This window comes from Pan troglodytes, chromosome 11 (genome assembly GCF_028858775.2).
Source record: "Pan troglodytes isolate AG18354 chromosome 11, NHGRI_mPanTro3-v2.0_pri, whole genome shotgun sequence".
NCBI classification, from domain to species: Eukaryota; Metazoa; Chordata; class Mammalia; order Primates; family Hominidae; genus Pan; species Pan troglodytes.
The window spans coordinates 17,511,900-17,539,298 of NC_072409.2; the positions used below are offsets into that span (position 1 = coordinate 17,511,900).

Sequence of the window (27,399 nt, forward strand, 5' to 3'; positions counted from 1 at the left end):
TAGACGAAAACAGAAACGGTTCCTTAAAATATCCAGTTTGTAAAAGCACAGTGCCTTGAACCACTTAGTACTATCATTTTGATCAAGTACTATCACTTGATTGCTCCAACCCAATAAGCTTGGGCGAGCCTGGCACTGTGCTAGGATATTCTGGAGAAATCCAAGAAGGGTAAGACTGCGGTTTTACTCCTCTTCACCTTCTCACTACTCGGATTTTGGGCAGGCAGGGGACCAGGGTGGGGGCTCCAATTCCCGGTTTGTGTTTGTTTTTTCAGGGGGCATTTTACTGAGCACTAAACACGCGCAGGTGCTGCACCAGGTGCCGGAGCCCCGCAAGCGGAGGAGCTGCGTACACGCGTGTCAGTTAACTGGGCGCACAGTGCCCGTGGCGCCGCAGACCCGGCCCTCAGACTCAGTTTCCCCGCACGGGGATCGCTCGCCCCGCCCCGCGGCGGTCTGGGGAGCAGCAGCCCCGGGCCCCGGCCCTGCCTTCCCGGTTTCCGCCCGTGCGGCTGCGTCCTTCACACTCCACCGGAAGCTCCGGGCCTGGCCGCCGGTAGGCGGTGGCGGAGGCGGCGCCGAGGTTGGCTGCCCTACACCCCCGCCCCGGGACCGCAGGGCGGCTCCCCGGCCCCCTTCCTCGCCCCGAACTCCCCGCTCCAGCTCCCGCTTGCTGAGGCGGGGACTCCCCCGGTGCAGCCGGGGACCTGGCACCTCGGCTGCAGAGCCCGCCCCGGACTCACCGCCCCCAGCCCAGCCGCGGGCGCCCCGGCCCCGCAGGGGCTCATTCCTCTTTCCGCGGGCACCGGCGCTGCCTGGCTCCCAGCGCTGCGCTCGCAACTGGATATGTGGAGGTGGCGACGCGACACTCCCCCACCCTCGGGCGGGCTCACGGACCTGGCTGGGGGCTCAGCCTGCAGAGCCGGGCGGCGGGGGCTGTGCTGGCGCCGGCAGGCGCGAGGAATCACAGAGCGGGGCGCCCAGCCTCATCATGGGGCGGCCCACGGAGACTTCCCATGGGAGTGGGGTCTGGTGCAGGGGCGCCCCAAAGGACGAGTGGGAGATGGGGACACGCGGCGCAGAGAGACTCCTCGTGGATGGAGCCGATGGAGGCCCAGTGTAGAAGAGAAAGGGGTCAAGGAGACGGATAAGGAGCCATCAGAGACGCGGGGGGAATTCCCCGCAGAGGATGCGGGAAGCCGGGGAAAGGAAGGGATTCCGGAAGGAAGGGCTGAGAGCCGGGTCAGGTGCTGGCAGGAGGGCTGGTTGGATAGAAACTGGGGCGGGCCCAGGGCATTTGGCGTCCCCGACATGCGTATACACTTGGAGAGATGATTCCCTGGAGATCCAAGTGCCTGTATAGACAATCTTTTCTAGAAGTTCTACCGTAAGGTGAGGAGAGAGTAGATGTAGAAATTGGAGACGAGAATAAAGAGTGTTTTAAAAGCGTGCGTGGTTACAGGACTGGCTCTGGATTCAGGAGTCCCCACTCACTAGCTGTGAGACCTTGAACAAGTCGCTTAGCCTCTCTGTGCCTCAGTTTTCTCATCTGTAAGGTGGGGATGATGATGGCAATACCTGCTTCACAGAGTGAAAATTAGATGAGATGATGTCTGTAAAATTACGTAAGACAGTACCCAAAAATAGTACTATTTTTCCCTTTTCTTATGAGAGCAGCTTGGGCACGTTTTGATGTCCGTGGGAATGAGCAGGTAGAGAGGGTGGTATTGAGGCCGGAGGGGAGAGAAGGGACCCACAGATGGGGAGAGAAGTCTTGGGTGCCTGTTTTATCCCAAACCAGGGGAAGGAGGGAACAGGTAGGGCTGGCTGCAGGAAAGCTTGCAGGTATGGGGTACACAGTTAAAAGGGAGTGTCTTCTGATAGTCTTGATGCAGGCCTGGAGGTCGTTTGTTATGGGGGTGGAGGTCCTGATGTACACTGTGGCCATAAGATGCCGTGTTGTCTTTGCCACCAGCCTGTGGCAGCCCTGGTGTTACACCAGGGCAGGTGGGCAGTTTAATGTATCTCGGGTCAGATGACCTGCCCTGCCCACCTGTTGAGGCTCCAGTAGATAGACGTGAAAACACAGTATAAGCATAATGCACCACTTTAATCCTTTTCTCTGAGGAGCTGGAAGGCCTGTAGTCACCATCTGAGCCAAATGTCATTCAAGTACTTCACTTGGGTTACACACCACACTTTGACCCACTATCTCATTTAGTCATCACAACAATTGGGTGAAATAGGTATTATTGTCCCATTTTACAGATGCAGAATCTGAGTTTCAGGGAAGTTAAGGACTTTGTCCCAGGGCCCACAGTTAGTAAGCAGTGGACCCAGGATTTCAACTCAGCTCTGTCTGACCTCAAAACTCATGATCTGAAACCACTGTGAAAGTTTGCAAAACCTCTGTAGCAGCCGAGCAGGATGGAAAGATGTGTAGGGATTGTCTTCTCCATTTGATAGATGAGACAAGAGCTGGGTACTCTGATCTCCATCCCAAGCACACAGAGCTTGGGACCCCACAGCCCTGGTGTGAATCCCACTCCACTACCAGAGGCTGTGTGCCTTTGGACCAGGCATCTTGCTTCTCTGACCCTATATACAGCTGCAGAAGAATTCCTTGCAGGTTGTTGTAAGGATTTGGAGGGAAACTGTTGCCCAGCACACAGTACACATTCCGGGAGCCATCGTTTCCACAGTGCACTTTTCCTGCAAATGTGGATCTACATCCCACTTGGATGCTGAGACCAGCTGCTGTGATCTTGCATTTGTTTAGCGCTTTGTTCTCCTTGAGGCAGTAAAGTGGTGGCACCTGACCGGAGCATGTAGCCACCTATGACTTCCTGAGTGGGGTGGTGCGGGGAGGGCCCTGAGGAGTCTGTGGTCCTAGGCCTTGGATTTCATCAGGGCTTTCCTGCTCCTTCTGGTTGCCTCAGTCCAAGGCAAGATAGGGTCCCAGAATCTTACAGCCCAGAGGCCACCTGTTGCAACTTCTTTTTTACAGATGGAGTCATCAGAACCCACTGTGAGGAAGTGACTTCTCCTTGAGGTCACCCAGACACTCCAAACAGAGCAGAGCAAAAGCGCCTAGAACTTGAAATTTTGGACCTGTCTCCAACACCCTGGGGATTTCCACCAGGAAGGTGAGCACCCCCACTGAGAATTCCAGGCTGCTCAGAGGTGCCAGGGAACACAGACCAGGGACCAGCTGTGGCCCCCTCCTCCGATGTGCCCAGGGAAGTGGGGGAAGCCAGCGGCAGCCTGCGATTCTCAGCCAGGGGAACTCTCACTGTGCTTTCTGAGATTCTGTGACACGGGTCATTTTCTCTGACTTGCTCTCTTGCTTTTTCTCACTCTAAAAAAAAAAAAAATGACTGGACACTCCTAAAGCCTTCAGTCACCATCCAGGGGATTTTTATCGCCACAAAGGGTAATTCCTGCTCCATCCCTGCTGTGACTCAGCTGTGACGTTGAACCACACAAGCCAGAGAGAAGAAGATAAAGTCATCAGAGCTCCTACTCACCAGAGAGTGAGGCCCAGGCCAGGACTCCACAAGGCTGGTCCCCTGTCCTGGAGCAACTTAAACAGGCCCTCTGGCCAGCCTGGAACCCTGAGATGGCCTCCAGCTCAGGCAGCAGTCCTCGCCCGGCCCCTGATGAGAATGAGTTTCCCTTTGGGTGCCCTCCCACCGTCTGCCAGGACCCAAAGGAGCCCAGGGCTCTCTGCTGTGCAGGCTGTCTCTCTGAGAACCCGAGGTGAGGTGATGGAGGAGCGGAGGGTGGGCAGAAAGTGGGTGCCAGGGAGGGACCCCTGATGGGAGGTGAGGGGCAGAGGAGCCTGTGACTTCAGGCGGTGACTTTTCTTGTCTGGGCCTCGGTTTCCACACCCTTTTCTCACACTCCCTGACACTGCCCCTCTGGCTGTGGTGGAAGGAGAGGAAGCCACAGAAAGGCATCAGCTCCCACAGGGGAAAGCCATCCACACCGAGGAGAGCCTCGAGGCTGTGAGGCCACTGTCTCACTGTGTGGTCTGGTGCTCTGCTAATGTCCCTAAGCCGCAGCTTGCTTGTCTGTAAAGCTGTTTTCTGTGTCATAGAATTGTTAATGAAGCCCAATGAATAATAATCACAAAAGTTCTTATAATAACAAATATAAACCTCTTGGTGAATGACAAACTGTTAGACGAATATCTCTCCTTCCACAGCATTGCTCATCACCTCAGACCGTTTGCTGGGAACCCTTTTGAAGGGGACAAAGAGATCGATATATATTTGTGTATTTAATGATACTTAAAATATTAATAACCCAGAAAGGCATGATATCAGTACTATTGTGGACATCCCTCTTTAAGCAATTATGCACCTGCTGTGTGCCAAATGCTCTGCCCTTGGGTCCTCAGCACAACTTAGAGGGGTGGATACTATTATGATCCTATTTTACAAATGAGAACACTGAGGCCTAATAGATTAGGTCAGCTTTGGTCAGTTTCCTGGCAAATATGCCCTTAAACTGCCTCATGTGATGACCTTTTGTTTGTGGTTTTACAGCTTAAGAAGGTGGGAAAGCTGAATCAGGCAAGTGAGCAGTTCAAACATGATGACAAAGGAGGAGGCTGTGAGAATAGCGAGGAGAGGCTGTGGCCATGGAAAGGCCAGCCAGGAGGTGGAGGAGCAGAGGTTCACTGGTTTTACCATCAAGCGGATTGTCAGGGTTCAGCTCAGGCTCTGGTGGTGGGTCTCCTGGTTTCCCCTCTCCCTCCTTCCAAAATCTGGCAGAGGAGGGAGCTGATTGGAAGTTGGAGGGCTGAGGCCTGAGGCCTAAGTCCTGAAGAGCTTCTACTCAGCTGTGCTCCTGACTCACTCTACCTTGACCAATCCACATGCCCTCTGGGGCCTCATTCCCTCACTTGTAAAATAGGCTATCTCGGTAGCGGTAGTAGGTCAGAGACACCAGGAGCTTTGTAAAAACACAGTTGCTGGCCAGGCGCAGTGGCTCATGCCTGTAATCCCAGCACTTTGGCAGGCCGAGGCAGGAGGATCACTTGAGGTCAGGAGTTTGAGACCAGCCTGGCCAACAAGGTGAAACCTCATCTCTACTAAAAATACAAAAATTAGCTGGGTGTGGTGGTGTGCACCTGTAATCCCAGCTACTTGGGAGGCTAAGGCATGAGAATCACTTGAACCTGGGAGGCAGAGGTTGCAGTGAGCTGAGATCACACCACTGCACTCCAGCCTGGGCTACAGAGTAAGACCCTGTCTCAAAAAAAGAAAAACCCCCAAAAAACAGACAAAAAACCCACGGGTACCCAAGTGTTACCCATTAGAATCTGACACCCATTCCTGATTAAGAACCTCTAGGACAGATGTTCTCTGAGGCCCTTTCTTGTTCTAATAGGCCATGATCCTCTGTAATTACTAAACGTATAAGACCAAAACCAAATGGAGGACCAAATGAGAAGAGCAAATATAGTCACATGTCAGCAATCTCTTGCCTAAACCCCTGAGATCAGATGTGTTTTGTAATTCAGAATTTTTTTTAGAAAAGCAAATCAGGGCATCATGTAATTGTGGCAGGGAATGCGGCAGTGCCCTGTAATCAAGCACATTAATGTTTCTGCAATGAAACATGTATATATTCATACTAAGTGGGGCAAGTAAGGGCTATAATAGCTTCCGGTCAGTGCAGTCACGGCAGGTTTGGCAGCCCAGGAAGCTTACTGCAAACTACCAAAAAATGTGGGATACTCGGCACTTTTGCGATTTGGAAACTGTGGCTCTGGGATTGTGGACGTACATGATCACCACCCTGCTGATACTTGAGGCTTCTGGAGCTCTCAGGAGAGTGGATGGTGCAGGGAGCTGTAGTGCCTCTCTCCAAGGCTTTGTCCATGTTTCCCCAGGAACGGCGAGGATCAGATCTGCCCCAAATGCAGAGGGGAAGACCTCCAGTCTATAAGCCCAGGAAGCCGTCTTCGAACTCAGGAGAAGGTACTTTGGCACATCACAGAAAGGCATTTGTCCGTTGTCTTGATTTTTCCAGGTTGAAGCCAAGTAGACAGCTGCCCACTCCACCCCTGGCAGGCACCTCCCAACTAGTCCTGAGTCCAGACTGAATTTGCTTTATAAGGAGTAAGGAGACTGATGTTCACAGTGGTGAAGTGTCTTGCCTAAAGCTACCTGGCAATAGACTTAGAGTGAGAACAGTCTAGACCACGGGTCCACAAACTACGGTTCATGGGCCACATCTGGCCCACCACCTAAGCAACGAGCTAAGAGTGGTTTTTATATTTTCAAATGGTTGAAAAAATCAGAAGAATGATAGGCCATGCGTAATGACCTGTAATTCTCAAGGCTGTGAGGCCACTCTCTCACTGTGTGGCCTGCTGCACTGCTAATGTTCTCAAGCCACAGCTTGCTTGTCTGTAAAAATGTTTTCTGCATCACAGAATTGTTATGAGCCCCAATCAATAATAATCAAAAAAGTTCTTATAATAACAAATATAAACCCCTTGGTAAATAACAAACATGCCTGTAATTCTGAAGTGTTAGAATTCAAATTACATAGAATTACATGCCTGTAATTCTAACACTTTGGGAGGCCGAGGTGGGCGGAGAGCTTGAGCCCAGGAGTTTGATACTAGCCTGAGCAACATGATGAAACCACATGTTTACAAAAATATAAAAACTAGCCTGGCATGGTGGCACATGCCTGTAGTCCCAGTTAGTCTGGAGGCTGAGGTAGGAGAATCGCCTGAGCCCGGGGAGGTCGAGGCTGCAGTGAACCATGATCGTGCCACTTCACTCCAGCCTGGGTAGCAGAATGAGACCCTGTCTCAAAAAAACAAAAAAAGATATTTTGGGACACATGAAAATTATATAAAATTGAGTACTTGCAACAAAGACTTCATAGCCCAAAATATTTACTATCCACCCCTTTACATAAAAAAGGTTAGCAAACTCCTCATCTAGATGGTTCTGTCTGCCTCTGTTTGCATTTAGGTGGGGAGAGACCATTATCAGCTCACCTCCTGAGCTCTGTCAAACTGTGCTTCTAGGAATAAGAGATACATTTGGAAGTGTGATAGGCCAGAGAGACATTTTCAGGAGCTACAATTTAGAACCCTGGCCCTCCCAAGCTGGAAGGACCCTCATAGGTTACATGTCCTGCTCAGAGGTTCCCACATGCTATCCAGAACTGATCCATTCCCACCAGCTCATGACAAAATGATAAAAATAAGGCAATTCTATAAATCAGTTTATGTAAACTAAATTCTTTCCATTTATAAAACCAACCTTTTACTCTGAGATTGTGTCTGTCCTATGCATGTCTTTATATAAATGAAAGGATGTAATCGTAGATGATAGTTTTTGGCAAAGCCTTTGCTAAGTAAAATTAAAAAGATGACAATCTCTTTGTTAATCTCTCAATTTTAAAAAAAACACACTCGTATTGGTCCACGAATCCAAACAGGCAGGAGTCACTGCTCAAAATCAAATCCTCTTGTTTACACACGGGGCCCTGAGACCTGCAGAGGAGTCTCGTTGCTCAGCTGCCCTCTCTACCTCCACTGGGAAGTGCCTGGCTCCTTTCAGCCAAAGCCCTCTTCTTGCAGCAAACTGTGGCCCAGGGATCAGGAGCCTGATGTCCAGGGGTGGTTCTGCATAATTCTCTGCTTGGCTGGCAGCAATTCCCAGGCCCTGTTTCTGTATCTGTAAAATGAGGATATTAAGTCAGCTCTGCAAGGCCTTTCCAGGATCTGTGATGTCCAGACCGTGATAGCAGTGCTGGCAGGGCAGCTATCCCCCTACCGTTGGACCAGAGGCAGGCAAGTGTCCACACCTCCTTCTCCTTTTTCTGAGCTGGTCCCTCTCATTCAGAGAGTTCAGGGGAATTTCCTGTCTCACCGAGAGCTGGTTTTGAGCACTCTCCCATCTGCTTCTCAGCAACCTCTCCATCGGCAGGCCCTCAGAGAGTAAGAGTAAGGACCAAATGCATGTTCTTGGAACTTTACACTCTGCAACGTGGTAAGAGTTAATATGATATGCTGCTCCGTGGAGTAACTCCCTGAGCCTCACTGTTTGGCTCTTGGTGGATCGGCTGTGAGACACAAGCAGACCCTCAACTCTGTGAGCCACTATGCCTCACTTGCAAAAGGCCCTTACCTGCTTGAATGCTCTAGGACTGTTGTTTTTAGCTTGTTTTATTCTTTCCTCTTAACAAAATTAATATACATTTATTGTGTAAATCTTAGATCACATAGATATTTTAATATCTCCTAATCCAATGGCTTTTTTTCATCTTTTTCAATCAGATGAAAGTAAAAGCATTCTGATGGAGGGGGATCCTGGAGCCCCGACCTGTTAATTGCCCCATTTCTTTCTCCTGTCCCAGCCCCTAAGAGGTTCTGGGGACTCCTAGGGCCCTGCAGAGCACAGTTTGAAACTTGCTGCCTTAAGCCAAGTGAAGGCACTATAATTCATGGTAGAATTATAGGCACCCTAACAGGCTACAGGATGGGAGAGGAAGCTGCCTGTATTTGGGAGCAAAGAAGCCTTCTTTAACGCAGGCAGACCTCTGAGAGGCAGCAGCCCCCTCCCCTCCCTGCTGGCTTCCCCAGCTCGTGGAGTCATGGACTCCTGGTGAAAAGCTGGGGTGGGGAGGGGCGGTAAGTCATGGTCTGATCACCTACACAAAGCCACATAGGGGAAGGACCAGGGACTCCTCTGACTTTTGCCCCAGTGGGAACTTTGGGGGACTTTTGACCAAAGGAAAGTGGCTGATGATAAGTCACCACTTTGCATGTGTGGTAATTCCTAAGTTTGCCTGCACATCTGGGGCAACCTGGGAAATGGAGGCAGGGTAGAGGGCTGAGGACCAGCCCTCCTTGCAAACACTTCCCATGCCATCTGCTTATCAGTTTGTCCCCAGCCTGTGACTTCATTAGATGATTATCTCCCAAAGAAGTGCCCAGAGCCATGGACTGATTACCTAATGTAAGAAGCAGATATTAGAGGATTAATGTTGACCTAGTTAGAGACTTGATACTTGCCTGGCGTGATCTTCCTGTAGAAGTGACAGTGAAGGAGGGGATGCCGGGGGGCTGGAGATAATCTTCAGTCCTGTCTGCTGAGGATCAGCAAATGGGATTGTTTCTCCCACCCCCTCCCCCTGAGGCCCATTCAAGAAGGTCAAAAGCAAGCTGACAACTGATGCCAGTAGCTCACAGTAAAGTCTTAATTTGTCTAGACTCAGAAAGTGACAAGGGTTTAAGCTGTCTAGTCCAATTTCTGTTCTGTACTGGATTCATGCTGCGTGGCTCCATGTCCTTCCAATGGCAGAGAGGTCATTACTCCATGAAACAACCACACCTACCCTGGGGGGCTCTGACTGATGCAACATTCTCCTCTTTCTTTGTACTGAGCTGAAGTCTGTCTGTCTCCCTTGAGGTCACAAAAGGCAACTTAGCCTCCTATCCCTGGAGTCAGTCCTGCCTCCATGGAAAGACACTGAGCAGTCTTTCCCCAGTCTCTGTGCATTTGGGGTAAATGCGCTTCTGTTTATCTGTGTTCCTTGAAGTGTGATACCTGGGAATAAACCCCCAAACCTTACACTTCTGAGCTTGACAGTGTTCATCTGTAATCGCCCCGATCCTGTGACATCCTGTGTGGTGGGTGGCGGTGATAGCCCTATTTTACCAATAGGTAATATTTTGAGGCTCCACGAGGAGGTGTGCCTGGACCAAAGTCACACAGCAAGTGGGAGGGAAAGCCAGGCTCTAACCCCTGGCTCCTGAGCTGGTGGCATCTTCTCTATGCTGCCTCTACACAAGGAATCCTCCCCTAAATGTTTCATACCTGCTTAAATAACACAGTCAGGCTTTAGTGCAGGAGTCCACCAAGTGCTATGGGAAAAACAGGAATGGGCAAGACTACATTCAACCAGGAGAATCAGGCAGGGCTTCCTGGAGGAGGCAGCAGTTGAGCTGAGCAGAGGCTGACAGAGAGTAAACCGGCCCAGTTACAGAGGAGGGCAGGAACGGGCGGACAGTGGCAGACTGACCAAGCTCCCCATGTGACTGTAGAGCACCCCCTCAGCACCAGCTGAGACCTAAGCCACAGCAGCCCCTCTGGGCATCCCTGACCTCAGCCCAGTGTGGGGGTAGGCAGTGCCTGGCCTGCTCAGATCCTCTTTATTCTGTGCAGGGCCTGCAGAGGTGGCACTCATGCTCCCGGCACCCTCTTAACAGTCACATTCCCGGAGGCCCCAGGTCTCAGAATGGGGCCCCCCGCTAGGGCCCACTGTGACCCCACCACAAAGGGCCTGGGTAGCCAGGGTGGCCGGAAACACCACACACGCAGAGACTCCTCAGACCCAGACAGAAGACCGAGTGTTCCCTCAGGGCTTGGAATCTGTTTTCTCTGTTTCTGTCTCCTCCTCGGAGGAAATTCCACTGCACACTTTATTTTTAGCAATTTGCAAGCAGTGAGGCCACTCACACAGGGGCCACTTGTGACACCAGACAGGGTTGGCCCAGGACAGATCCTCTGTTCTTCTCCTGCAATGCAGTCTGATTCCTGATTCCCTCTCCTGTCCCCTCGGTCCCTGGCCTTTGAGTGAGGCCATCCCAGGCAAAGACACTATGGTGGGGAGGACGGAGCCTGCACACGGACTCCAGGCTCCTGGGCTCCCCTCGCCTGCCCCGTTGCCTCCTGCAAGTCACTGATCGCCCCTGGGCTTTGGCTTCTCCACCTACAGGGAAGCAGAACCTCAGAGCCCCAACCTCCCCCTCATGGCTGTGAGGCTCTGATGGGACAGTGTCTACATGAGTGCCAGGAGAGCAGCAAGCCCGTGCAGGGGCTCACAACTGTGAGAGAGAACGCACAGGTGTGCCCAGCTCCTCTGCTCACAAGCTCAGCATGACCTTAAGCCATTCCCTCTGTTTCTGCCTGTGTTAAGGTGACTCTAATACAGCCCCACCTGCCTCAGAGGATTGTCACAGAGATCCTATGGGACAACATTCAAACATGTTTTGGTCCTGTTCATTTAGGAATGTTCCTCACCACCTTGAGGAAATCCAGTGGGAAAATGGAGTTTTAGAGAATTCATTGTTAAGAGTTTGTGATGTGAGGATTAAATGAGATACATGTATATGACAGCCACTGAGGGATTGGGACTGGGAGATGTCCCGGGGCAGTGCTTAATCCACAGGAATAAGAATACTAATTAGTAGTAATACTAGTAGTGTTACTACTATTAGTATTATTAGTGTTATTAGTAGCAGTAGTATTCAACAAGTATTCAGTAGTAGTATTGAATAATTTCAATAAATATGAGCCATTATTACTATTAATTTATTATTAGTAATAATGGCTCATATTTATTGAACACTGTGTTAGGCAGAATAATGTCCTCCAAAGATGTCCACATGTGAATCCCCAGGACCTGTGAGTATGTGACCTCACATGGCTCTATGCATTTGCCAGGGCTGCCATAACAAAGTGCACAGACTGGGTGGTGTAAACAACAGAAATGTATTTCCTCGCAGTTCTGGAGGCCAGAAGTTCAAGGCACGGTATTGGCGAGTTGGTTTCCTCCAAGGCCTCTCTCTTTGCCTTGACATGGCTATCCCCTCCCTATGTCTTCATGTGGTCCTTCTTCAAATTTCCCCTTCCTAAAAGGATACCAGTCACATTGCATTAGGGCCCACCCCCAATGACCTCATTTTAATTTAATTAGCTCTTTAAAGGCCCTGTCTCCATATTCTGAGATACTGGTGGTTAGGACTTCAACATCTGATTTGGGTGGGGGTTGCTGAGCCCATAACAATGGCAAAACAGACTCTGCAGACACGATTAAATGAAGGATTCTGAGATGGGGAGGTGACCTTGGATTATCCAGGAGGCCCAAGAGTCCTCAGAAGAGGGAGACGAGAGTCAGAGAGAAGGGGAGATGCTCCACTGCTGGCTTTGAAGACGGAGGAAGGGACCACAAGCCAAGGAGTGCAGGCAGCCCTGAGAAGCTGGGGAAGGGAGGAAGCCATCCTCCCCTTGGGCCTCCAGGAGCAACGCAGTCCTGCTGACATTTCCATGTTAGGACCCCTGGCCTCCAGAACTGTACGATAATAAAGCTGTGTTGTTTTAAGCTGTTAAGTTTGTGGTATTTTGTTACAGCAGCAATGGGTAACTAATACCAGTGCTTACATGTATTATCTCATTTAATCCTCACAATAACCCTGTAAGGGGGTATTATTATTATCCCCATTTTGCAGATGAGGAAACTGCAGAACAGAGGAGTTAGTAACTATCCCAGAGCCACAAAGCTAGTATGTGAAGTGACAGAAACAAGCTCTGAACCCCAAAAGGCTGGCTCCAGAGGCCACATCCTGAACTCCCATGCACTCTAAGGAATGAATAATGATGATGGAGAAGCCTCCGAAAGCCTCTCAAGTCATCCCTGCCCCTTTCTCCAGCAACTGTTCAAGGCTCATCACAGTCCACATCTGTACACGCATCACAGAAGGATGTCCCTACATCTGAATAGCATTTCACTCCCTAAAACAGACATTTGCTGTTCACACAACGCCAGGACAGCTCTGCTGCTGAAAGACACATCCCCTCCACCTGCGGGGTGATGTCTGGAATTTCACTCTTAGCTTGATCATTTTCATGTTCTTATCCCTTTTATGACTCTCCCACCAAGCTTTGACCCTTAGAACCACAGAGTATCGGAATCATGGACCTGTGGGGAGGGGTGGGACCTGAAAGGCTCCCCCAGGTATATTCACCAAGGAGCCAGGTCTACACATAGCATCTTCCCTCCACTGTTCTCACATGTCAAAAGCTACATGTTCGGGGAGGTTTCATCACCACAGACTTCCCGAAGCCAGCACGGTCTCCCTGCCAAGGCCGCCCTCTGCCTGCCTTCCATAGAACATCTGTTTTCTATTATTTATTGGGAACAACTTGTCCCTGAAGCCCTGGGCAGTTGGTGGGTGGGGGTGGGGGCAGGGTGGCCTTTGCTGGGCTGTGTTCTGTGTCTCAACCCAACTGTACTCATTAAGCCCACAGCTCTCTGGTTATGTTACTTTTAAAGAATAATAACTAGTGTGGCTTTTTGTATTTGCTCAGTCCGAAAGACCTCTGTCCTCTCCTACTTTCTTCCAAATCCCCTTTCACGTGGTTCCATGAGATTATTCTCTCAAAAAAAAAAAAAATAGATAACAAAGCACTTATAGAATCAAGATTTTATTTATATGCCATAAAACTCACTCATTTTAAGTATACAGTTTGATGAATATAAATAATCACATAACCGCCACTACAGTCAAGTGGCAAATGTTTCTGCACGGGATAAAGCTGCTTTGTGTCCCTGCATAGTCAGTCCCCTCCCCACCCACAGCTCCAGGAGGCAACCACTGATCTACTTCCTGTCACTCTAGTTTTGCCTTTGCTAGAAGCTCGTAAGAATGGAAACAGGTAGTATGTAGTCTTTGGTGTTTGACTTCTTTCACTTAGCATAATGTTTTTGAGGTTCATCCATGTTATTGTTTATGCTGGTATTTAATTCCATTTGGTTGTTCTATAGTATATATAGACCAATTTGTTTATCCACTCACCAGCTGATGACACATTTGGGTTGCTTTGAACAAAGCCGCCATGAACATTCACATACACACCTTTGTGCAGACATACGTTTTACTTTCTCTTAGGTAAATTCCTAGGAGTGAAATGTGTGGATTGTATGGTAACTTTATAAGTATGGTTTATAAGTAAATTATTTTATAAGTATGATTTAACTTTATAAGATACTTTCATAGATTGTATCTGTTCATTATTTATTTATTTTTTTAAGAGAGACAAGGTCTTTCTCTGCTACCCAGGCTGGAGTACAGTGATGTGATCATAGCTCAGTGCAGCCTTGAACCCCTGGGCTCAAGCGATCCTCCCACCTCAGCCTCCCAAGTAGCTGGGACTATAGGTGTACGCCACCAAGACTGCTAATTAAAAAAATTTTTTAAGTAGAGATGAGGTCTCATTATGTTGCCCAGGCTGTCTTGAACTCCTGGCCTCAAGCAATCCTCTTGCCTCAGACTCCCAAAGTGTTGAGCTTACAGGTGTTGAGCCACTGAGCCTGGCTGTGCCCATTTTTTATTAGGTCATTTGTCTCTTATTAGGTTGTAAGAGTTCTCTATATATTCGGGATACAAGCCTTTATGAAGATACAGTCATGTGCCATGTAACAGTCAACACCAGACCACATATACAACGATGGTCCCAGAAGAGTATAGTACTGTATTCTTACTGTACCTTTTCTATGTTTAGATATATTTAGATACACACGTACTTACAGTGTTAACAATTGCCTACAGTATTCAGTATGGTCACGTGCTGTACAGGTTTGTAGCCTAGGGGCAATACGCTGTCACAGAGTTTCGGTGTGTAGCAGGGTATACCATCCAGGTTTGTGTAAATACATCCTATGATATTCACACAATGATGACACATTTCTCAGAACGTATTCCTGTTGCATGACTGTATATGTTGGAAAAACTTTTTTCCCATCTCTCCTGGGCTGACTCCTGTTAAGAGGTAGTGATGTGCGTGGGAGGGGCCCTGTGGCTGTGCTGCCTCCCAGCTCGGCCTCCTTGGGCAAATCCCTTCCCCTCTGTGAGCCTCAGTTTTTTCATCAGTAAAATAGGAACAAAAACCCACCCTCTCTTCCCCACCATGCTGTAAGGAGCCCTAGGAAGAATTATGGCCGTGAAAGTATTTGGTAAATGCTTCAGACCTAAATAGGCTAACAGTGGGGTCAAATTGCTATTATAATAGCACTGAGACCCTCCTGTATCCCTTCCCTCAGGCTGGATGTTATCTGGAAGGGAAAGTTGTGCAGAGTGGACACACCTCAGTCAAGGATAGATGGCCAAGGAGGGATGCAGATGGGAATTGTGAGCCCAAGATTCCCCATGAACTTCAGGAGGAGGGAGGCATTTACTCATGCAGTCAGTGTGTTCTGAGTGTCTCAGCTGTGCCAGGCACTGCTCTCAGCACTGGGAACACAGCCATGACCCTCACAGAGCCCCCCCCCCCGACCAGTCGGGGCAACCAGAGAGTGAGTGATGATTACGGAGCTGTGTGGACTGTGCCCTGACAGGAGAAATAGCAGTGCTGCCCAGGATCACAGTAAGGGCCCAGGTCCTGTTTTGAAGGAAGGTCATGGAAGGGTGGAAGCTTAAAGGGTGGAAAGGAGATAGCCAAAGGGAACAGCAATGTGCAAAGTCATGTGGCCCAAGCCATCTCCTGCCCTGGTGGATCCTGGTGCATTGAAGAGAGCCCCCAGGGTAGCCACAGGGATCGCTATAACATTCAGTGATGTGATTATTATTTCCAGGCTCACCCCGAGGTGGCTGAGGCTGGAGTTGGGTGCCCCTTTGCAGGTGTCGGCTGCTCCTTCAAGGTAAGCATCTGAGTGTGAGAAAGGAGATCTGTCCACTCTGGTTCCAGACCTCCAGGTCTCCCCACTGCAGCCCCTCCATGATTTTCCCGTAACATCAGTCCACTCATCTGGATGTCCTTTGTACTAATGACTTTCCCAAGCATCAGAGCCTACTATTAAGTCATCACAGTACTCAGGGAAGTTCTTCCTAATGTCTTACCTAAGCATAGGCAGAACATCACTAAAATGACCCCCACCCCCAACGCCCCTCTCCATGGTCCTGAATCATCCTTGCACTCCAGGGCAGGGCAGAATTAGAAGCTGCAATGCATGTGGCTCATCGTGGGCATGTCTGATGCCAGGGTCTTCCTCTGAATCCCTCCCACTGTACAGAAAGCCACTCCTTTTTGCTGGGTGAATGAATCTGACTTTCCTTGGTGACCTTTGATAGCAGGGCACTCCAGTGCTCCCCTGTCCTCACTCCACCTCTGTTTTCACTGATCAGCCCCACTCTCTTGTCAGGGAAGCCCACAGTCTGTGCAAGAGCATGAGGTCACCTCCCAGACCTCCCACCTAAACCTGCTGTTGGGGTTCATGAAACAGTGGAAGGCCCGGCTGGGCTGTGGCCTGGAGTCTGGGCCCATGGCCCTGGAGCAGAACCTGTCAGACCTGCAGCTGCAGGCAGCCGTGGAAGTGGCGGGGGACCTGGAGGTCGATTGCTACCGGGCACCCTGCTCCGAGAGCCAGGAGGAGCTGGCCCTGCAGCACTTCATGAAGGAGAAGCTTCTGGCTGAGCTGGAGGGGAAGCTGCGTGTGTTTGAGAACATTGTTGCTGTCCTCAACAAGGAGGTGGAGGCCTCCCACCTGGCCCTGGCCACCTCCATCCACCAGAGCCAGCTGGACCGTGAGCGCATCCTGAGCTTGGAGCAGAGGGTGAGTGTGGGAGGCAGGTTTGCCTTCAAGCCTGGCTGAGCCCCATCCTGTCTCCAGAGCGGCAGACAGGCTTCCTCCTAATCATTCATCCTGCTTACAGCAGTCACTCCATCAAAACGTATCTCCCCTTTATCCCACACCCTTCCAGGAAGAGCACTGAGTTAGAAGCTGTAGTCAAGGTCATAACCTCCCATCCAGTGCTTCGGTTCCTTTGCTTGAACTTTTGTGATAAGACACCACCTCCCTGAGCAGCTCATTCCAGTGCAGGACATATTCCACTCTTAGCAAGTTCTTCCTTGTACTAAGCTAAAATCAGCCTGTCTCTTCCCTGCATTGTTCCTGGCCCTGCCCCTCAGAGCCCACAAGACAAATCCACCTTCTAGTCCCCATGACAGCCCTTCAGGGATGGAGGGTCGGATTCTGTCCTACCTGAGTGCTTCCCTTTTCAGGCTAAAAGCCCCAGCGCCTTCACGTCTTCCTCAGAGCATGCTGCTTCACATTGCCATCCTACGCTCTGGCTCAGTCTCCAAAGAATTCTGTATGCTTGGAGTATGGTACCAGGCTGACTCCAGATAATCCACTTAGCCACAGTTCTTGGTCCAACAGGGCTGTCTTCTCCCTTATTCTAGAGCTTATACTTTTCTTTTCTTTCTTTCTTTTTTTTTTTCCTTTGAGACAGAGTATTGCTCTGTCGCCCAGGCTGGAGTGCAGTGGCGTGATCTTGGCTCACTGCAACCTCCACTCCCAGGTTCAAGCGATTCTCCTGCCTCAGCTTCCTGAGTAGCTGGGATTACAGGCGCGTGCCACCACACCCAGCTAATTTTTTTGTATTTTTAGTAGAGATGGGGTTTCACCATGTTGGTCAGGCTGGTCTCGAACTCCTGACCTCGTGATCCACCTGCCTCGGCCTCCCAAAGTGCTGGGATTACAGGCATGAGCCACCGCACCTGGCCTATACTTTTCTTAATGTAGCCAATGACCATTCTAATGTTGCTTCTTTTGCAGTAACATTACATCATTGTCTCATATTGAGTTAGGCCTGGATTTTAGTTCCTGCTTCACCATTACCATTATCTGCCTCACCATTCGCAATTACCATTACAGCAGGTGATCAGAGCCACCTGCCGTGTGGGTCTGAGCAAGTCACTTTCCCTCTCAGGACCTTCCCCATCAGTAAAATTAACCATTAAATTTTCTTTAAGGATGTTCACTTCCATTCATGGCTTCCCTACCTGAGCACACCCAAGAATAAATTTATATTCTTTCCATTTTATTGGGGAAAGCTATTAGAAGGGCCAGGCGCTGAGTTGGAGTGGCTGAGGCTTTAGCCTTTATTTATGTAACTCTTGCTCCAGTTAAAAGGCAGCCTCCCTGAAAGCCACAATTATACCTTCATTTCACTCACAAACTTCCCAGCTCTACTTTTACATACCAGGTACTATGCAAGGCATGGACACAAAGACACAATGAGCATGGGCCCAGCTTTCGGTGGAGGCGACCATCTGGTAGGGAAGCCAGAAAAATATGTCTCATGAAATCATTGTAAGGGCTCTGTAAGAACATATTGAAAGAGAGCAGCTGAGCTAGGACAGTGGTTGAAGCCTTCCCAGATGAGGGGCCATATGAGCTGGATTCCTGGTGGATAAGGAAAAGGAAGGCCAGGCAGGGGGCAGCACATTCAGATGCAGACGCACGCCTGAGTGAGGCGTGGTCAGGAAAACACATCTGGGGCAGATCAGTCTCCACATCCTGCCATTCCCATCCCATCCCCTAGCTGGGTTCTGGTGTTCCTGGCTGAACAGTCTTCCCTACAGGTGGTGGAGCTACAGCAGACCCTGGCCCAGAAAGACCAGGCCCTGGGCAAGCTGGAGCAGAGCTTGCGCCTCATGGAGGAGGCCTCCTTCGATGGCACTTTCCTGTGGAAGATCACCAATGTCACCAGGCGGTGCCATGAGTCGGCCTGTGGCAGGACCATCAGCCTCTTCTCCCCAGGTAACACCTCCCAGGGGCACAGAGACCTGCCTGGGGAAACAGGCCCCACAGGACCCAGGAAGCAAGCAGTGAAAACTGCCAGCTCTGTGACAGACACGCTGTGTCCAGTTTAGGCCAGTGCCCATTCAGGCCACTCACCATGGGAAGGAACCATGCTGGGATCTTCAGGTTGGTGGGTGAACCGTGCTCTGCCCTGTGGCTCTCAGCTACACATAGCGGTGGCCCCGGCTGACTGACATTCAGGCCCTTTCTCCTCCCTGAATGTCAGTCCCATTCTGCAAATAGGAATCAAAACTGTTACCCACTTCATGGGTTTGGGATGTGAAGGAAAGTGTGCTGTGGGCCACAGTATGTGCAGATGAGATGGATGTGGATGATGATTTTCACAAGTGAACACCGTGGCCTCAGAGAGCCGACAGTCTGAAATAAGATTAGAGAACTGAGTAAGACACATGCACTTGTGTACGATTGCAGGTAGCATATGTGAATGAGTGTCTTACTCAGTTCTTACTCATTTCTGGGGCCCCTGGGCTTGGCACAATGTCTTGCATAAAGTAATTACTTGGCAAGTGTTTCTCTTAACTAAATGATATCTGTTAATATAACAGTACATATATTTGTGCAAAAAATGAGGCAGCAGACTGCGTGCAGTGGCTCATGTCTATAATCCTAACACTTTGGGAGGCTGAGGCAAGAGGATCATTTGAGGCCAGGAGTTCAAGACCAGCCTGGGCAACATAACAAGATCCCATCTCCACAAAATTTTTTTTAAATTAGCCAGGCATGGTGGCCTGCACCTGTGGTCCTAGCTACTTGAGAGGCTGAGATGGGAGGATGGCTTAAGGAGTTTGAGTCTGCAGTGAGCTATGATGGTGCCACTGAACTCCAGTCCAGGCAACAAAGCAAGACCCTCTCAAAAAAAATTTTTTTTTAACGAGGCAGCGGAGTGTGTCACAATCCCAGAGCAGGGCTGGGACCCCTTTCCTGCAGGAGTAGCGCTCATCCCACTATGTTGGGACAGCTCTCTTCATGGGGTGGCCTCGAGCCCTACTTGTAGACCTTTTTCCCTCAATTCTTTTCAAAGAGGGGAAAAGCAAACAGTACCTCGTGCTTCCTGTTCTACCAAAACGTAATGGGCAAAGATGAATCAGACTGCCAGCCTGTCCCTCCTCCACCCTCTTCCTGCCTGCCCCCGATTCATGTCCCCAGTCAGCCTCTCCCAGAAGGGCGCTCTGCCAGAGGACATGCTCTCATGGGACGGCCCCTTTAGCTGCCCAGGGGGTTTCTGTGCATGTTCACCAGGTGTGATTCAGCCCTCAAAGGGTTTTGCCACCTGAGAATGGCTGGCAGAACTGCGAGTCACCCCATGTACCCCCAGCCTCCAGGGGACCCCAGCCAGTTGGCATAGGGCAGAACTGTGAGTCACCCCATGTACCCTCAGCCTCCAGGGGACCCCAGCCAGTTGGCATAGGGCAGCAGAAAGAAACTGCTGCTGGGAGGCAGGAAGCCTGGCCCCTGATTCTTGCTGGGTCCCCAACACACCGTGAGATGGTGACCAGCCACTTTGTTTTTCTCAGCTTGGTTTCCAGACTGTAAAACATAGTTTGGTTAGATCAGTGGTTCTCAGAGTGTGGTCCTAGGACCAGCAGCATTGGCAACCCCTGCAAACTTGCTGGAAGTGCCAACTCTCAGTTCTCACCCTAGGGTCACTGAGTGAGAAAGTCTGAGGGTGGGGCCCGGCAGTGTATGACTTGGATGGCCAGCTGACAAACACTGAGCTAGATGACCCCCAAGAGCCCATTCCTGTCTGACACCCTACTCGAGAAGAATGCTGGGTTCTAACCCCATCTTTCATGGTTTTGAGCCGCTGACCTTGGGCATGCCTGACCACTGGATCCCAGTCCCACATCTGCAAAGTCCAGCACTTCCCAACTGCCTCTGGCTTCTGTGTTTCAGCCTTCTACACTGCCAAGTATGGCTACAAGTTGTGCCTGCGGCTGTACCTGAATGGAGATGGCACTGGAAAGAGAACCCATCTGTCGCTCTTCATCGTGATCATGAGAGGGGAGTATGATGCGCTGCTGCCGTGGCCTTTCCGGAACAAGGTATGGGCGTGAAGGTGATGGGGGTAAGGTGGGGAGCATGGAAGCCTGAGTCCTAGTCCTGGTTTGGCAATGAATTGGCCATGTGACCTGGCAGGTCCCCCACCCTCTCTGTGTTATCAGTTTCCCTTTTTATAAAACAATCAGATCTAGTAACTAGGGCTCCCTCCAGCTCCATGAGTCCAGGAGCTAAAATGTCTGGAATCTTCCTGAAGGTTATATAGAAATAAAATTCATGGCCAGGTGCAGTGCCCCACACCTGTAATCCCAGCACTTTGGGAGACTGAGGTGGGAGGATTGCTTGAGCTCAGGAGTTTGAGACAGCCTGGGCAACATGGCAGACTTCATCTCTGCTAAAAATAAAAACCATCTGGCCAGGCATGGTGGCTCAAGCCTGTAATCCCAACAATTTGGGAGGCCGAGGCGGGCGGATCACTTGAGACCAGGAGTTCGAGACCAGCCTGGCCAACATGGTGAGACCCCCGTCTCTACTAAAAATTAAAAAATTAGCTGGGTGTGGTGGCGCACACCTATAATCCCAGCTACTGGGGAGGCTGAGGCAGGAGAATTGCTAGAACCTGGGAGGCGGAGGTTGCAGTTAGCCAAGATGGCGCCACTGCACTCCAGCCTGGGTGACAGAGCGAGACTCCATCTCAGAAAAAAAAAGAATGTGGGAACTAAAATTTTCATTTTTAATGTAATCCCCAAGATTTTCTCCAAGATATAAATTGTTGTTTTGTAGTTTGTAACTTAAAAGCAGCTATTGGTAAATTTCTGAGATATAGCAGGAGACCAAAACATGTTTGGAAAGAGAATAAATATATGAAGAGAGACTGGTTGTTTTATTTTCAATGTATTGAGTATATTAGATTACAATTTATTTTCTGAGTGGATGTGATTAAATATTCAGATGTTTAGTGTATGATTAACAGTGAGATAGAGATTTCTTTGGAGTTATTAAATCCATCCTGTCTTTTACATAATGGACAAATCAAGTTAAAAAAATTTTTAGATAGCTTAGCTTATTTTCTGGTGCTGTTGACCTGCAAGAGAATATACTTTCGCATATACAGGTGAAAGTTTTGCAATTTATGTATACAAGAAATTGTAGGCATTAAAAATATTTTATTGATAAAATAATAATAATAAAATAATAATAATAATAAAAACCATTAGCTGGGCATGGTGGCACATGCCTGTAGTCCCAGCTACTTGGGAGGCTTAGGTGGGAAGATTGCTTGAGCCTGGGAGGTTGAGGCTGCAGTGTGCCATAACCTTGCCACTGCACTCTAGCTTGGGTGACAGAGTGAGACCTTGCCTCAAAGAAAGAGGAGAGAGAGAGAGAAAGAAAGAAATAGAGGAATGGAAGGAAGAAAGGAAGGGAAGGAAAGAGGGAGGGAGGGATGGAATGAATGGCCAGTGGCTGCCCACTCTTCTTCCTCCTTCACATCGTGGGGTAAATAAGGAAAACTTCTGGGAGGAGGTGCCGTGAGGCTAGCCTGAACTAGCAGAATTTTCAGGAAAAAGGAAGGAGGCAGGTATCACTACATATTAATACATACTAGAATGGCCAAAATCTGGAACACTGACAGTACCAAATGCTGACGAGGATGTGGAGCAGCAGGAATTCTCATTCATTTCTGGTGGGAATGCAAAATGGTACGGCCACTTTGAAAGACAGTTTGGCAGGATCTTAAACCAAACACACTCTTACCAAATGATATAGCCAGTTGCTCTCCTTGGACTCAAAGGAGTTTACTTAGAGGAGTTGAAAACTTATGTTACACAAAAACCTGCACAAGGATGTCTATAGCAGCTTTAGTCATAATTGCCAAAACTTGGAAGCAACCAAGATGTCCTTCAGTAGGTGGATGGATAAATAAACTGTGGTGCATCCAGACAGTGGAATATTATTCAGTGCTAAAAAGAAATGAGCTATCAAGCCATGAAAATACAGGGAGGAAACTTAAACACATATTACTAAGTAAAAGAAGTCAATTTGAAAAGACTGTGTTCTGAATGCTTCCAACTATATGACATTCTGGAAAAGGCAAAGCTATGAAGATAGGCCGGGCGCGGAGGCTCTCGCCTGTAATATCAGCACTTTGGGAGGCCGAGGCAGGTGGAGCGCTTGAGCCCAGGAGTTCGAGGCCAGCCATAACGAAACCCTGTCTCTACAAAAAATACAAAAAATTAGCTGGGCATTGTGATGTGTGCCTGTAATCCCATCTACTCTGGAGGCTGAGGCACGAGAATCGCTTGAACTCAGGCGGTGGAGGTTGCAGTGAGCTGAGATCGCGCCACTGTACTCCAGCCTGGGGACGGAATGAGACTTGGTCTCAAAACAAAAACAAAAGCTATGGAGACAGTAAGATCAGTGATTGTCCAAGAGTAGGTGCCGGGAGAGATGAATAGAGCACAGGGGATTTTGGGAGCAGTGAAACTATTCTGTTTGATACTGTTATGGTGGATACATGTCCTTATGCATTTGTCAAAACCCATAGAAAGTGAAATACCAAGAGTAAATGCCAATGTAAACTGTGGACTCTGGGTGATAATTATGTGTCAATGCAGCTTCATCAATTGTTACAAAACTACCACTCTGGTGGGGATGTTGATAGTGGGGGAGGTTGTGCATTGGGTGGGGGCAGGAGGTATATGGGAACTCTGTATTTTCTAATCAATTTTGCTGTGAACCTAAAACTGCTCTAAAAAATACAATCTATTAAAAATTCTTTGCTGGGTGTGGTGGCGCACGCCTGTAATTCTGGCACTTTGGAAGGCCGAGGTGGGTGGATCACCTGAGGTCAGCAGTTCAAGATCAGCCTGACCAACATGGTGAAACCCTGTCTCTACTAAATACAAAAAATTATCTGGGCATAGTGGTACATGCCTGTAATCCCAGTTATTTGGGAGGCTGAGTCAGGAGAATCGCTTGAACCCAGGAGGCAGAGGTTGCAGTTAGCCAAGATTGTGCCATTGCACTCCAGCCTGGACAACAAGAGCGAAACTCTGTCTCAAAAAAAAAAAAAAAAAAAAACACACCATAATTCTTATAGAGGGGTTTGGGGGATAGGCATTTCCTGTGGGTGAACAGCAGCATTGCATGAGGGGAGGGTGTCAAGAATAGAGACCTCAGGTCTGGGGAAACAGGTGGGGCAGGGCGGGTGTGCCGCTTTGGTCTGGATGTGAGTCAGTAGGTTCTCCTACCCCCGGCAGTTCCCAAAGGTGCTGGGGAGATTTTTAAAACACCAGTGACAGAATCTCACCCCCGTAAGTGATAAGGCCTGAGCATCAGGATGAAGTCTCCGCAGGGGGTTCTAATGTGCAGGGTGAGGATGCTTCAGTTGGCAACGGGAAGCCATTCAGCTTCCTGATGGGCATTTCAGGGGCATGTGCCAGGGAAGAGGGTTTGTGTCACTTTTAGACAATCGGCTTCTCAGGGGAACCTCTGTCTGCGCTGTGTATACCAGAAGCTCCACAAATGTCTCAGGACATCGATGACAGTCCCTCAGTAGAAGACCTCTCTGTTCTGGCCCTTCTGCCTTGCCCCAGGAGGTTCCAGCTGTAGTTGATGAAGCAAAACTTTCCAAGCCAGAGGGGGTGTTACAGGTTATTGCCTCCACCCACCTTGTCAGTGCTTCAGTCACACCCTCTGCCCCCAACAGCCAGTCAGACTTGACTGGGGCATCAGAACCTTCCCCTGCTTCCTGCTGGATGGAGGGAACATCTGATCCTCATCATGGAACAGCCCCTGAAGTGCACTCAGAATACCAGGTGCTGCTGGCTCCCTGGGTCTGGCCATACGCCAGGTGCGCTCCTTACTTGGTTTCTCTGACTCCTAATCCAAATGAGCCAAGGGTCTGAGGGGCTGCACAGGCAGTAGGTGTGGAGCACAGCTCTGAGCCCAAGCCTGGGCCTCCAAGCTGTGCTGCTGCTGTAGGGCCTGATCTCCCACCTATCCCTTCCCTGCAGGTCACCTTCATGCTGCTGGACCAGAACAACCGTGAGCACGCCATTGACGCCTTCCGGCCTGACCTAAGCTCAGCGTCCTTCCAGAGGCCCCAGAGTGAAACCAACGTGGCCAGTGGATGCCCACTCTTCTTCCCCCTCAGCAAACTGCAGTCACCCAAGCACGCCTACGTGAAGGACGACACAATGTTCCTCAAGTGCATTGTGGAGACCAGCACTTAGGGTGGGCGGGGCTCCTGAGGGAGCTCCAACTCAGAAGGGAGCTAGCCAGAGGACTGTGATGCCCTGCCCTTGGCACCCAAGACCTCAGGGCACAAAGATGGGTGAAGGCTGGCATGATCCAAGCAAGACTGAGGGGTCGACTTCGGGCTGGCCATCTGGTTAGGATGGCAGGACGTGGGCTGGGCCCACAAAGGCAAAGGGTCCAGAAGGAGACAGGCAGAGCTGCTCCCCTCTGCACGGACCATGCGACACTGGGAGGCCAGTGAGCCACTCCGGCCCCGAATGTTGAGGTGGACTCTCACCAAATGAGAAGAAAATGGAACCAGGCTTGGAACCGTAGGACCCAAGCAGAGAAGCTCTCGGGCTAGGAAGATCTCTGCAGGGCCGCCAGGGAGACCTGGACACAGGCCTGCCCTCTTTTTCTCCAGGGTCAGAAACAGGACCGGGTGGAAGGGATGGGGTGCCAGTTTGAATGCAGTCTGTCCAGGCTCGTCACTGGAGGTGAACAAGCAAACCCAGAGGGCTCCACTAGGACTTCAAATTGGGGGTTGGATTTGAAGACTTTTAAGTTTCCTTCCAGCCCAGAAAGTCTCTCATTCTAGGCCTCCTGGCCCAGGTGAGTCCTAGAGCTACAGGGGTTCTGGAAACATTCAGGAGCTTCCTGTCCTCCCAGCTCCTCACTCACCTTCAGTAACCCCCACTGGACTGACCTGGTCCACAGGGCACCTGCCACCCTGGGCCTGGCAGCTCAGCTTCCCCAACACGCAGGAGCACACCCAGCCCCCGCATCCTGTGCCTCCATCAGCTAAACACCACGTCACTTCATGCAGGTGAAACCCAGTCACTGTGAGCTCCCAGGTGCAGCCAGAGGCACCTCAAGAAGAAGAGGGGCATAAACTTTCCTCTTCCTGCCTAGAGGCCCCACTTTTGGTGCTTTCCAGAATCCCGTAACACCTGATTAACTGAGGCATCCACTTCTCTCAGCAGACTGATCAGGACCTCCAAGCCACTGAGCAATGTATAACCCCAAAGAAATAATTTTTAGAATCTCTTTTGAAGTTTTCCTAAAGTGTATGGTTTGGGAGTTGTTTGTACTGAGCCAGGTTTGAAAAGGCCATTGCTGAGTTTGAGGTGGTGCCACCAGTTTTGCAGGTGGCATCAGAGGCTGGCATGCTGGCAGGAACATCCCCTCTTAGCCCCAGTCTTCTCTTTTCTATAATGAGACCCATCCCAGCTTGCCTCCCTCCCTGGTTTCTCTGACCCTTAAAGGAGATGCCACGCAGGACAGACTGGAGAGAGAAGCCTGGGCAATACTGCCCGCCTGTCATGGCCTGGTGGTGGCCCACACCTATCTTCTCACCTTGGAGGCCACACCCAACTTTCCAAAGACCCTGAGACAAGTCAGGACCCTACTACTCTCCCCTGCTGCTTTCCTGACAGCTTACTCTTCCTCCACCTGCTGAGCCTGTGCCAGACTCCATTGCTCAAATCGTTAGGGTTGCTTCTATAAAAATGGGTCAGTAGCCCTTCCTGTTCTCTCCAGCCCAGCATATAGGAGGATCAAAGGAGGTGACGGAGCATCGTGGCACGGCAGACTCAATGGGTCAGAAACCCAGGCCAGCTGGGCTCTAAGCCTGGCATCCTGTCATGCTTAGTCCTTCAGCTGAAGATCAGAGGAAGCCTCTCCCTTGCCCTGTCCAGCTCTAGGGGTTTTCAGGAGGCCCAACCGCAATAATGGAGCACTAGTGCTTTTATGTGCAATGGTGTCGCCCATGCACGACAGCAGCAAACATTCTGGGGCTGCTTTTTATTGTTCCCACGGCTGACAGCCTGGCAGCGGAGACTGTGGAGGCAGTGGAGACTGACTTCTTCCTGCTGACAGCTGGATGTCACACATGAAGGTCTGGCCTAGCGAGTGATGGGTCTAGGCCCTGAAACTGATGTCCTAGCAATAACCTCTTGATCCCTACTCACCGAGTGTTGAGCCCAAGGGGGATTTGTAGAACAAGCCCCCATGAGAAACAGCTGTTACTCTACACTTTTGATTGCCTATTTCTGATGGCAAGAGATACATACTCTCTTCAAAGAGCATGAGATGCAGCCATTCTTTCAGCAAAGCTTCATTGACACCTGCACCTGTTAACTGTGTTCGACATTGAAGGGAGAAAGGCAAGATGTGCACTCTGGACTCAAGAGTTCAGTGGAGGAAATGAGCAGATAAGTAGATCATTATGATTGAGAGTAGGAGAAGCTTAGAGAAAGCACAGAATCCCAGATCCAGCTGGTGAAGGAGGGAAGGCTTCAGGGAAGAAGTGGCCTTTAAGCTCAGCCTGAGAATATTGTGAAATGCAGAGGATGGGGAAAAGGGAAGAGTACCGACTTGAAAACGGGAAGCTGTCTTGGCTGAGGGCAGGGTCTGTGTGGCAGGATGGGGGAGGGAGTCAGAAGGGTCAGATGAACTGGAGTGTAGACAGCATCAGATGCAGCAGTGCCCACCGCCCCCCCACCCCCCGCCCTGCCCACAGAGCACCTGCTGGTAACCCTGGGCCTATTGAAAGCAGGATGAGATGATAATTTAAGACACTGAATGATTTCTTTTCCAACAAAGCTCTATGTTAAGTGCATCAAAGATGTGACATTGCATCTTTTACAGGTGATTCAAGGGTGGGGGAGGCAAGATGCAGGCAAAGCCACCGTTTCCCTGGGTGGATTCAGTAGGTCCCCCACCCCCAGCAGTTCC

At 50.1% G+C, this 27,399-nt stretch overlaps 1 protein-coding gene across 5 annotated transcripts; it reads left to right on the forward strand.

Annotated features, from left to right (window-relative positions):
* Positions 1 to 465: 465 nt before the first annotated feature.
* On the forward strand, positions 466 to 27,283 carry TRAF1 (TNF receptor associated factor 1). 5 transcript variants are annotated; one of them, XM_009457184.5, is made up of 9 exons: positions 466 to 583; positions 3,008 to 3,146; positions 3,394 to 3,759; positions 5,903 to 5,990; positions 15,394 to 15,459; positions 15,961 to 16,371; positions 18,186 to 18,363; positions 20,320 to 20,468; positions 24,441 to 27,283. In XM_009457184.5, exons 3-9 carry the CDS (start codon positions 3,620 to 3,622, stop codon positions 24,657 to 24,659), a joined length of 1,251 nt encoding a protein of 416 aa, XP_009455459.2. In that variant the 5' UTR covers positions 466 to 583; positions 3,008 to 3,146; positions 3,394 to 3,619; the 3' UTR covers positions 24,660 to 27,283. The 5 variants fall into 5 exon arrangements, with proteins under 5 accessions (XP_009455459.2, XP_063644465.1, XP_016817044.1 ...); XM_063788395.1 differs by having other exon boundaries at positions 526 to 854; XM_016961555.4 differs by lacking the exon at positions 466 to 583 and adding an exon at positions 610 to 1,392.
* The last annotated feature ends 116 nt before the right edge of the window (positions 27,284 to 27,399 follow it).